Here is a 12930-nt window from a genome sequence, read left to right as displayed (position 1 = left end):
TTCCTGGCCTTGCTCAGTGTTAAGGATCTGGCGTTGCTGTGAGCTGTGATGTAGGTTTCAGATGCAGCTCTGATTGGACCCCTAGCCTGGGAACCTCAATATGCCATGGCTGCAGCCCTAAAAAGAAAAGAAAAATTTAAAAATTTGATATAACTAGGAACTTCATATCTAATAAGTAACCTTTTTCTAAACTTTTGGGGGTAAAGAGGATCTCAAATTTAAAAATCAGAGGAGTTCCCATCATGGCTCAATGGTTAACGAATCCAACTAGGAACCATGAGGTTGCAGGTTCGATCCCGGGCCTTGCTCAGTGGGTTAAGGATCCAGTATTGCCATGAGCTGTGGTGTAGGTTGCAGACACGGCTTGGATCTGGCGTTGCTGTGGCTCTGGTGTAGGCCAGAGGCTACAGCTCCGATTAGACCCCTAGCCTGGTAATCTCTATATGCTGTGGGTGTGGCCCTAGAAAAGACAAAAAAGAAAAAAATAAATAAAAATCATAAAATATGAGTAATGAGTTATAATGAAATCTCTATACTGCAAGTCCTGGGGGTTACAGCCAAAGCAATACTCACAGGAAATTTCAGAATTTCTAAAGCTTTTGGAAGAAATAAACAAGGAAATAAATATATTAAGCATTCAACTCAAGAGGGTAGTGTGTGTTGTGTGTGTGTATATATATATATATGAATAAAGGAAGTAAAAAGAATTAAAAAGGATAGCAGAAATAAAGTAGAAACATTTCCGTGATACAGACTTCTTAATTAGTAATGCTACAAGTTTTTTCTTATTTTTGAATACCAAGGAAGTAGAAAAACCTCTGGCAAGGCTGATCATACAAAAGGGTGAAGACACAAAAAATAGGAATGTAAAAGGGGATGTAACTAACAAGACAGAAGTTTAAAAATATAGACTAGTATGTGCAACTCTGAGATCTAGGTGAAATGAAATTGCCTAGTGAAATATGAACTCTCAAAAATGAACTAAAGAAAAAGCCTTATGGGAGTTCCCGTCGTGGTACGATGGAAATAAATCCGACTAGGAACCATGAGGTTGTGGGTTTGATTCCTGGCCTTGATCAGTGGGTTAAGGATCCAGCATTGCTGTGAAATGTGGTATAGGTTGCAGAGGTGGCTCAGATCTGGCGTTGCTGTGGCGGTGGTGTAGGCTGGCAGCTGTAGCTTCGATTAGACTCCTAGCCTGGGAACCTCCATATGTTGCGGGTGCAGCCCTAAAAAGCAAAAAAAAAAAAAATTAAAAATGAATAATTAAATACATAAATAAAAGGAAATAATTATTTTTAAAAAAAAGCCTTATGGGTTTCACTACTTTTTCAGGAAATTGAAATGGAATCATTTTCCCAACTTCCTATCCTGGTTCAAGGTCCCAGGTTTAAATAGTTTCACGGTAAATTCAATGAACACAAGATTTCTTTAAGTACAGAAAAATGGGTAAGCTTCCTAACTCATCCTACAAAGCTAATATTAATTAACCTGATATCAAAATTGTATTGAAATAGTACTCTCCTAAAATAACAAAACCTATGGACCAATTCACTTGAATATACAGATATAATAACAATAACAAGCAAGACAAAGTAGAAACAAAAGTGGTTCAACATTTAAAAGCCACTAACATAATTTATTTCATTCATTCCTTGATTCAATAAACACTTAGTGAATGCCAAGATTGTTCTGGGTAGAGGAGACACGGCCCACAGCAGTGGGTTAAAATAAATAAAAAAAATGAGAGCTTGCCCTCCTGGATCTTATAAACTAGTGGGAGGACAAGGAAAACAATCATTTCAGAGTGTTATCAATTCGACGAATGGCATTTGACAGTGAAGTATTACTAACAAATGGGGAGAAATACATAGTTAAATAACCCTTTTCTATGTTTTTTTTTTGTTTGTTTGTTTGTTTTTGTTTTTTTTTTTGTCTTTGTGCCATTTCTTGGGCCGCTCCCGGGGCATATGGAGTTTCCCAGGCTGGGGGTCTAATATGGAGTTTCCCAGGCTAGGGGTCTAATCGGAGCTGTAGCCACTGGCCTACGCCAGAGCCACAGCAATGTGGGATCCGAGCCACGTCTGCGACCTACACCACACCTCTGGGCAACGCTGGATCCTTAACCCAATGAGCAAGGGCAGGGACCGAACCCGCAACCTCATGGTTCCTAGTCGGATTCGTTAACCACTGCGCCACAACGGGAACTCCTACTATGTTTTTATATATCTGAGTTGAAACCTGAGGATGAGAAGGAACTTTGCAGAAAGAGCAAAAAGCAGGAGCAAAGTACCTAGGGCAGGACAGAGCCTAGAGGTTTAAAGATGAAAAAGGCGGCTGGCGGGGCTAAAACAAAGCGGCGAAGGAGAGAGGTTAGGGCGGCGCGCTAAGCACGTGGTGCTGCGGGACAGGGGTCGCAAGCTGTGGCCCTGGAGCCAAATCCAGCCTGCTGCCTGTTTTGGTAAATAAAGTCCTATTTTTAACTCAACCAAACCCATGTACTTACATATTTTATGTGCCTGCTTTCCATAAACAATGGCAAAGTTGGGGAGCTGCCTGAGAGACCACACGTCTCGCAAAAACAAAAAGAGTTACTATCAATCTGGCTCTTTGCAGAGTTTGCCAAAGGCCGCCATAAGGCCACGTGGACCCGGGCAGAAGTCTGGATTTTTTTTGTTTGTTTGTTTGTCTAAGTGCAACGGGGAGCCACTGGAGGGATTTAGACAGTAGCGTGGCAAAATTTAGGCTCCATTTTAAAAAGCTGTCTGAGTGTGTTGGTTACCTTTTGAATCGGATGTTGAACCCTGAAAGGGAGGCTTTTGGTTCTCGATCTGAGAGGGTGGTTAGATGGGTAGATTGATAGATAGATAGATAGAATCTGTACTTTTAAGACTTTTCTATTTTACTGTGTACACTTTATACCTAATAGAAAAGGTTTTTGTTTGTTTGTCTTTTTAGGGCTGCACCAGCAGCATATGGAGGTTCCCAGGCTAGGGGTCCAATCGGAGCTGTAGCCGCCAGCCTACACCACAGCCACAGCAACTCAGGATCCAAGCCGCGTCTGCGACCTACACCACAGCTCACAGCAACGCCAGATCCTTAACGCACTGAGCGAGGCCAGGGATGGAACCTGCAACCTCATGGTTCCTAGTCGGATTCATTAACCACTGAGCCACGACAGGAACTCCAGAAAAGTTTTAAAAGCACAAAATCGCACCACGATGTTAAGAGAAAAGGCACAGAGTGGGAGAAAATAATTTGCAATCTATGACAGACAAAAACTTAATACCTATTGGCAAAGAAATTCTATGACTCAATTAGAAAAAGTCAAAAGATATACTTAAAAAATAATGCTATGATATGGGGAAATGGGCACTCATATATATGTTGGTGGGAATGTAAAACAGTACAATCTTTTCAGAAGCTGCTTTTCCAATATCCATTTAATTAAAAAATTCAAATATTCTTTAACTCAGCATTTTCACTTCTAGGAAGCCATACATTCAACAGAAATACTTGAACACAGTGAACAAATACAGGCATATCCTAATGATGTTCAGCACTAGATCAGAAACAGAAAAACCACTAACTGCCTAAAATTATAAATTACCCATTAGCATGGGCATGATTATATAGGTCCTGGTATATGCATATTATGTAAAAGTGTATAAAAAGATGTACATTAAAGATGCTTGAGAGAAGTGGAGATAACAAATCATGCAATGTAATAAAATTCATTTTTGCGCCAAAGATACACATCAAAATGCTGACAGTTTGAAGTTCTGAAAGGAAAGCTGAATGCATAGGAAGAGATAAAAATGGGGTCTTTTACTCCACCCCGTTTCATTATTAAAAATTTCAAACACAAACCAAACCTGAAAGAATACCATATACCCACTCCCAGATGCTGCCACCAAGGATTTACTTAGGTTTGGGGCTTATACCTTTAATACAATATACTTTAAATATAAAGTTTGGGCTTTTTAGCACAAACCTTACCTTTTGTAATAAAAATGTGATTTCAATAATGAATAGATGTTATTTTCATAATCAGAAAAATGAAATATACTTTTACAAATTATTATTCCCCTCAATTCCCATAGAGCATCAATTTTTCATTTGTATATTCAATTCTAAAAGTAAAAGTGATCAACACATAGTAATGCACTACTGTCTTACTCCATGCTTGTGATAAAATATTATTCCATTATTTCATCCCTGAAATGAATAAATTACTTTTTTTTTTGTTTGTTTGTTTTGTTTTTTGTCTTTTTTTTAGGGCTGCACCCCGTGGCACATGGAGGTTCCTAGGCTAGGGGTAAAATCGGAGCTGCAGCCGCCAGCCTACGCCACAGCCACGCCAGATCCGAGCCATGTCTATGACCTAAACTACAGCTCACGGCAACGCCAGATCCTTGACTCACTGAGCTAGGCCAGGGATCGAACCCAATAACCTCATGGTTCCTAGTCGGATTCGTTAACCACCGAGCCACGACAAGAATTCCCTGAATAAATTACTTTTAAAGCTGAAGTTATTTAAGTCATCCTTAGCTACACATTTCTACATCATCTTCTTTTCTTTATCACTGTATGTTACTTTAATTGCATATTTTCGTCCCAGTTATCACTTTCAAGTTTGTTGCTCTTACAGGTCATAAGATTATCTATGATTTAGCATTATGATTGCAATGTTAAAAAAAAAAACCTGAAAAGCAGTAAATGTAGAAAATTATCTTTCTCGCTCCAGTACTTTTGCTTTCATTTTACTTTCTGCACTTTATTTCCCCATTCCATACACCTACATGCCTATAGTAGAATCATTCTCCTTATTTCCATCCCTCATAGATAAAAAATATATTTTAGGGCAGTTGATGACGGAGGAGCATGCATTTTCAGGTTAACGTCCTACTCCTGATGCAGAACTGAACTTCTCAGATCAGTATCATTCATGGTTGCGTAATAAGAAACATAAAAATGAGAATTCCAAGCTTTCCCACAAAATCACGCATTCAAAGACAATATTTACATAACTGCTACACTCAAATAATAAAAACGGCGTTTCCTTAAGTGTAAATTATTAAAGAATAAATGACGGAACATCCTTATTTGAATCATGGTTAAAACAAGCAAAATCACAAGTATTTACAACTTTTATGCCGAATTCAAATCTCTACACGCTCCAACACGGAAAGTACTACTTCCACGACTGAAATGGGAATAAAACTGAGGTGAATTCCACTGTAGTCAAAAGTATAACGAACACATGAGGAATACTGGCTGCAACATCACTACGTTCACCAGATTAAGATGTGTTTAGACACTTCCTGAAGGGCCACGTTTAAAATCAAAGCTGTGCAAATTTCATCAAGCGAGCATCTCTCCATCATTCATCAAGCCTGGTCTACTACCACTCCCAGCTTATAATTAACAATACCAAAGCACCTTCGTTTCCTTTTCTATTAAAGCAAGCTCTGGAAAACTATTTTTTTTTTAACCCCTCCGTCGTTCCCTCCAATTACTTACTGTTAAAGTTGTGCTCCTCGGGCTGCTTGTTGGTTAACCAGATATCTCCGTACGGATCTTCGTTATTCCACAGGGCCAGGTAATGACTCTTTCCGCCCCTCAATGGCCTCTCGGGTACCTCCCGGTGCGCTCTATTTCTAAAGGGAGTTTCTAAAGAAATAGCCTCCAAGGTCTCCCCGCAGTGGACGCTATCTATGCACAGGATCCCCTGGCCTAATCTTTTCTCGTTGTAAATGCACGAGACTCTCGAAATTTTCATTTCTATGCCAACTTTGAGAATATTTTTATATACGAGAGAATTCAGGCTGGGATCCAGGTAGCACTTCTCCTGGTACACCCCGTCCGAGATGGTCACATCATAGCAGTAAAGCGGAGGTTTAGGTTCCACGTCGCGTGGCTCATCCTCTAACAGGTACCTCTGGACGGCCAAAACAGCGACAGGCACAACCTCCGAAGGGGTGACCCACTGGCGAGGTGAATCTGTTATTTGCTCAAGAACCTTTTGGATCCAGGACCTGCGCCGCGTGGCACCGGCCCTTCGGATCACACCTCCCGGGACCCCAATACGATTTCTCTCCGCGTTTGGCGAATCATGCCCAGCACGTGACGGGCCGGCCTGTGGCGGACCTAACTCACCAGACATTGCGGGGTGACTGCGTACCCTCTTCGCTCCCCAAAGCTAGTCTGCCTGGTCTGAGGCTGAGAGAGTAAGGAACCGCGCGCTTGGGCGACGATCTCTACTCTGTCCCAGCGTACTGGTGAGGCTCCGCCCAGTCCAGAAGCTACAAAGACAGTACCCTCGTGCGTCAGCTTTCTGGCCCCGCCTCCCGTTTGGCGCGCTACTGTGTGCCAGGCACGGTTACTAGGCAGCCACACACGCGGTTACGTAGCGAGTCCTCTAACCTGGTGCCTCACGGATTTGCCAGGGTTGCAGAAGCGGGAAAAGCGTTGGTCGCCATGGTTCCCAAAGCAGAGTAGCCAGAGGGAGGGGGAGGAGCCCTCAGGGCTCTTGCAGAAAAGAGGGTGCCGAGAGGCACTGGAAAAGAGCAAAAGGCTTGAAGGGGGAGGCACGATAGTCATTTCTCGGGGGTTTGGGGGTTTTGACCTTGGACTAGCAAGAGAAAGTAAATTAGAGTTGGTTAATATACGTGAATGTGACAATATGGGTCTCCTGTAGTATGAACGAAACTAGATAATGTATGCACAGCCTTCAGGACAGTACCTAGCACAAAAAGTCCTCCATAAACATTAGTTGCTATTGCTATTACCCTTCCCATAATTGCGGTGGCTCCCTGAGTGCAGGGTGAGTGAATTCGTGATTAAGTGCACATTAAGACAGAAAATTATAGAACCGGCTTGGTAAAGAGCTGTCTTTAGATTAGACTTCTTAAAATATACTTCTGTTTTATACAATACCTGGCTTAACACGCAGGTAGGATATAGAATTTCAGAAACTGCATTTCTGAACTACAAGCAATGCATATGGAATGAACGTAATGTGGAAAAGCTAGTAAGAATAGTCAGAATTAAATATAAAATATTGATTCTATGTACCCAGATGTGCCAGCATACACAGAAGGTAGGAATTGTCCTAAAAATACCTTTCAAGGACAGAATTAGGTATCTTTGGTTGTATTAACCTCTCCTGGTTCTCTATTTCATCATTCTTTATTCACTAGTTAAGTCCCTACCATGAAGGAGGCACTGCTTTAGGCCAGTGGGGATCACAGTAGTCAGGCTCCTTAACTAGGGCCTCTCACTGCGGGGGCTGAAGAACCCTGTCATTATTAATATTTAACTAATTCACTAATTCTGCATATATTTCTTGAGTGTCTGCTCTAGACCAGGTAGGAGTTCTGCTTTGGAGACTAAAAAACATATTCAGGGGAAAAGGAGGAAAGGGGGCAGGGGTTTATATTTTACATAGAATATGATTAGAAAAGGGCTTTCTGTTAAGAGATTTAACAGAGCAGAGACTTGCAGAAAGTGAGGGAGGGAGTGTGTTGATTTCTTGGGAAAGGGTACTTAAATCAGTGGGAACAGCAAGAATAGATTCCATGCTACAGAAGCATGCTTGCTGTTTTAAAGGAAATGCAAAAAGCCAGGTGGCTGGAGTGAAGGGGTGAGAGGAAGAATGCTAGGAGATAAAGTCAGAGAGGTAGCAGGGCCCTGTAAACTTCCTGTGTTTTGAGCAGAAGGGCGGAACCCAACACTTCAACCTGAGCCCCACTTCCTTCATGAAGCTCCTGTAATAAATTTATCCTAAAATGATCTTTCTCTTATCTGTATCACCTTGTATGTACTACTCATTTAACATTTATCATCTAATACCCTGTAGTTAAAAATAACACTTCTGGAGTTCCCTTGTGGCACAGTGGGTTAAGGACCCACTCTTACTGCAACAGATTGGGTCACTGCTGTGGCATGGGTTTGATTCTCCAGCCCAGAAAATTACACATGCCACAGTCACAGCCAATTAAAAATTTAAAAATAAAAACAGAACTTGTAATGTACATAGCTTGTCTCTCAAGTCAGGTGTTCTCAACCTGGACACTCTTGACATTTGGGGCCAGAAAATTATTTGTTGTGGGGGTAGCTTGTGCTCTGGAGGATGTTTAGAGGCATTCGTGGCCTCTACCCACTAGATGCCTCTATCACTACATTCCTTCCCAGTTGTGAAAACCAAAAATATCTCTAGACATCCACAAAATCTCCTGGGGGCAAAATCACCCCTTGTTAGGAGCCATTAATGTAGCTAGAGTGTAAGTCTTTTGAGAGTAAGAATTGATTTCTTTGTTATTGTCTCCTATAGTTATTTCATTACTGCTATACATAAAAGGCATTCAAATATTCTCAGTAAACCCAACAAGAAATTCCCACTGCCTCTCCACCAAAGGGGATATATGTATATTATAATGTATATTATATAAATAAACAAATACAATAAAAATCCAAACTTTACAAAACACAAAATAAGTAAGCTCCCTGAGTGTGGGTACTTTGTGATGTTCACTGCTGCATCTCCAGTGCAAATATCAATATTCTAGATTGTAGCAGGTGTTCAATAGTTATTGTTGAATGGAATTATGAGGGTTTTTTCTTTCTTTTTTTTTTTTCTTTTTGGCTGCACCTGCAGCATATGGAAGTACCCGGACCAGGGATCAAATCCGAGCCACAGCCGTGACCCATGCCACAGCTGAGACTTACACCACAGCTGGAGCAACACCAGATCCTTAACCCATGCGCCAGGCTGGGGATCGAACCCATGCCGCCACAGAGACAATCCTGGATCATTAACCCACTGTACCACAGTGGGAGCTCCAGAATTGTGGGGTTTTATTGGATTTACTGCAGGAGTCATTAAATACCAACTATCTCTACTGTGTATACAAAAAGAAATGGTTTTAGATCTTTCAAATCTGTTCCATCAGCAACCCCCTAAACTATATACTCGGTGGAATTTATGCATAATAGTATCATATCATCATATTCCCGGTCCTTCCATCTAATTCATAAAAGGTGATCATTGGCAATGGTGTTCAGTAGTTAAATAATTAGTGGAATTGGGAATAAATAGCACCCACATTTGTTTTTACAATACTACACATGATAAAGGCGTATCTCCTTTATCATGTGACTCCGAGAACACATTTGAAGTCTTTTGTGTTGTTCTACTGACAATCTGCTGATAGTTCATCTCCCCAAGAGTTAAGGTGTCTTCCTGAGTAGTTAGCACACCTATGTATGGATGTTTTCTGAAGACATCTTAAGCACCTGTTTTGGAATTTATCACACAATAATAGAATAAGAGAAATGACTTTTGGAGCTAATAATGAGCATTGTTTAGGTTATTTCTGTTTTTCTCCCCTCAGATATGGACAATTTGCCATAATGCCCTCCAGAGCTGAAAACAGTAAAAGCAGCACTGTACCACTTTATTTCATAAAATGGTGATGTTCTGAGATATTCAAAACACTTTATTTTTTAAAAATAAATTTTTATTGGAGTACAGTTGACTTAGAAAGTTATGTTAATTTCAGCTGAAAATAGTAAAAGCAGCACTGTACCGCTTTATTTCATAAAATGGTGATGTTCCGAGATATTCAAAACATTTTATTTTTTAAAAAATAAATTTTTATTGGAGTACAGTTGACTTAGAAAGTTATGTTAGTTTCAGCTGTACAGCAAAGTAAATCAGTTTTACATATGCATATATCAGTTCCTTTTCAGATTCTTCTCCCATATAGGTTATTATACAGTATTGAGTAGTTTATCCTGTGCTATCCAGTAGGTCCTTGTTATCCAAACGCTTTAAATACAACATGAAATTTATTTTGATAGTTCACTAAATTGGGTGCAGATGTCAACCACAGTGATTTTCCTCATCCTTAAAACTGGACCAGAGTCTCCCGGTGGCTTAGCAGATTAATGATCCGGCATTGTCACTGCTATGGCTCGGGTCACTGCTGTGGCATGAGTTTGATCCCTGGTGCAGCCAAAAAAAGAAAAATAAATAAATAAAAGTGGACTAATGAAAGGATTCACAGTTGTTAAAAAAGTTAGTTCATATAGATAAAGTGCTGACAACACTATCTGGCACATACTAAGAGTTCAAAAAATGCTAGCAATTGTTATTATTATTCTAAAAGGAAGATACAGGCAAAACCTAAGATCAGAGAATGCTAAAACTATAGAGAGCCATGAGATACCCACTAGTTCAGTGTACTTCATACTATGGGTTGTGAGGCATTAATGAGGTTGTGAGGTCAATTTATTGGGTAACAACCAGCAATTAAGAAGATGAAAAAGGAGTTTCCATTGTGGCGAAGTGGAAACGAATCTGACTAGGAACCATGAGGTTGTGGGTTCGATCCCTGGCCTCGCTCCGTGGGTTAAGGATCCGGCGTTGCCGTGAGCTGTGGTGTAGGTCGCAGACGCAGCTTGGATCTGGCGTCGCTGTGGCTCTGTCGTAGCCCGGCAGCCGCAGCTCCGTTTAGACCCCTACCCTGGGTGCAGCCCTAAAAAGACAAAAGACAAAAAAAAAAAGATGAAAAAGTTTAGAACAGAAAATGTCAGAGACCCTGGCACACGGCAACGGTTAGGATTGCTTTGTAAAAATTTTGTTCCAGATTTGTTGCTGTGTACATGTGTATACTGGGCCATGGTGTAAAATGTTTTGCTTATTACAGATTGTGAGCAGAAAATTAAAAAAAATGACCCCTATAATTCAACCCTCTTTTATTACAAAGAAACCGAGGCCCATAAAAGGCCACTCATATGACCAAGAGCACATGGTGATAAGTGACAGAGCATCAGAACAGCTAGTCAAGACTCCTGTTATCAAGCCAATGTCCTTTCCATGGCATAAAGTTGCACAGATCCTGGATTATCCCTGCCAATTTATCCATTTTTTATTTGAATAATCTTATTATGGTTATTTTGGTTATTTTTATGTAAATAACCTTGTTTGAACTTCTCGTTCTTTTAACTATTCTTTCCTTGATTTGTCTGGGGAAGGCAAATCAGCATTATTCCCTGGCTGTGTGCATTGGGCCTTGGAGGTATACCTGTAGCTTCATCAAATTCACAAGATTATGACAGTATGGGTAGGGATGTGGGGGAGGAGGGAAAAATAAGCGTCCTGTCTAGTTGGTGCTAAAAGGACGTGGAGAGTTCAGATGCTATCTCAAAGAGTATTTAGGTAAGCTCTCCAAGCATCACCAAGGTAACAAAAGAGGGCCTGAGGATGGCTGCCTGGCAACCAGAGCACTACAAGCTCCAGCTCAATGCTGCCCATTTCCAACATCTCTCCCTTTTAATGCTGCTTTTGATGATTTTGTTAACTAAATTGCCTCTGTCTACAAGGACAGGTCCGCATAATTTATAATAGCCCCTACCTCATTGGAATCAAGGATGTTCCTATGTCATCTTTCAGATGTCAAATGCGTTTTGATTTATTTCTTGAAAGTACATAAACAGAAATCTCTAACATGGGTTCATTGTAACAGTGGTTCGAGACTCCTTTTGCCCTCAGTATCTCAAACAAATGTTCATATGTGTCTGCATTCTTTTGCTTATCCTGAGCACATATTAGGTACATAATAAATGATTGCTGCTGTCTTGCCTTCTCTTCTGTCCATTCAGTTCCTACTGTTTTTCGTAAATATCTCAGTGTGTTAGCTTTTCTTCTGAGTCTCAATATTACATACCTGTAAGGTACTTGGGTTTTAGAAAATGGATTTGATAATTTTCAATTTACTAGGCATGTTTCCTTGATTTACAACCCTCCTTTCAAGAATTTCTGTGTGTTGAAATGTGTGGCTAAAATTTGATGACATTTTGGAAATCCACACACTAGTGTGTATACTGAGTTGCATTACATGAAATAGAGCTGGGCCAGAAAGCTGGATCTCAATAGTCTATTTATCTAAAGGTGTTTGTGATAGTTGATTATTAAAATAATAGCTTTATTGAGATATAATTCACAAAACACTCAATTCACTCATATAAGGTGGAGAATTCCACTGCCTTTTAGTATACTCAAAGAATCATACAATTGTCACCATGGTCTAACTTTAGAACATTTTATCATGCCATGAAGGAACTCTGCACATTTTAGCAGCCACCCGCAAGTCCAGCTCTGCCCCAGCCACTGGCAACCAGCAATCTACTTTCTGTCACTTTGGATTTGCCTATTCTAGACATCTCATATAAATAGAAATATATATTGTGTTTAGCTACTCTCATCTAGCATAATGGTTTCAAGTTTCATCCTTGTAGCAGACATCATTTATCTTTTTTTTGCTGAATAATATTTCATTTTATTGATATACCACATTATACTCATCAGTTCATCAGCTAGTGGACATTTTGGTTATGTTCACTTTTTGCTACTAAGGCTACTATGAATATTAGTATACGAGATTCTGTGTGGACATTTGTTTTCAAGTCTCTGGTATAGATACCTAGGACTGAAATTGCTGGCTACTTTGGTAATTCTGTTTAACTTTTTTTTTTTTTTTTTTGCTGCAACCATTGCATGTGGAAGCTCCTGGGCCAGGGATCGAACCCACACCACAGTAGTGACCCCAACCACTGCAGTGACAATGCTGGATCCTTAACCCACCGCTCCATGAAGGAATTCCCTGTGTTTAAATTTTGGAGGAACTGCCAAGCTGAATTCCAAGGTGTTGTGCTGTTTTACATTTCCATCAGCAATGTACAAGAATTTCAATTTTTCTGCAACCTTGCCAACATCTGCTATTGTCAGTCTTTGTTTATCTTCATGGGTGTGAAGTGGCTTCTCACTGTGGTGTTGATTTGCATATCTGTAATGAATAATGATTTTAAGCATCCTTTCATTGTGCTTATTAGCCATGTTTTTTTGTCTTTTTGTCTTTTTAGGGC

At 40.2% G+C, this 12930-nt stretch overlaps 1 protein-coding gene across 1 annotated transcript in view; it reads right to left on the bottom strand.

The window, feature by feature from the left end:
• RADX (RPA1 related single stranded DNA binding protein, X-linked) overlaps positions 1 to 6263 on the bottom strand; it is a 76953-nt gene extending 70690 nt beyond the window's left edge. The window contains exon 1 of the mRNA XM_047764931.1: positions 5524 to 6263. Within this exon, the coding sequence (XP_047620887.1) occupies positions 5524 to 6166 (643 nt within the window). The 5' untranslated portion in view covers positions 6167 to 6263. The remainder of the gene's footprint in view (positions 1 to 5523) is intronic.
• Between the last annotated feature and the right edge of the window lie 6667 nt (positions 6264 to 12930).

This window comes from Phacochoerus africanus, chromosome X (assembly GCF_016906955.1).
Source record: "Phacochoerus africanus isolate WHEZ1 chromosome X, ROS_Pafr_v1, whole genome shotgun sequence".
NCBI lineage: Eukaryota > Metazoa > Chordata > Mammalia > Artiodactyla > Suidae > Phacochoerus > Phacochoerus africanus.
The sequence above is the reverse complement of the archived record's forward strand: the minus strand, read 5'-3'. Positions and strand labels throughout refer to the sequence as shown.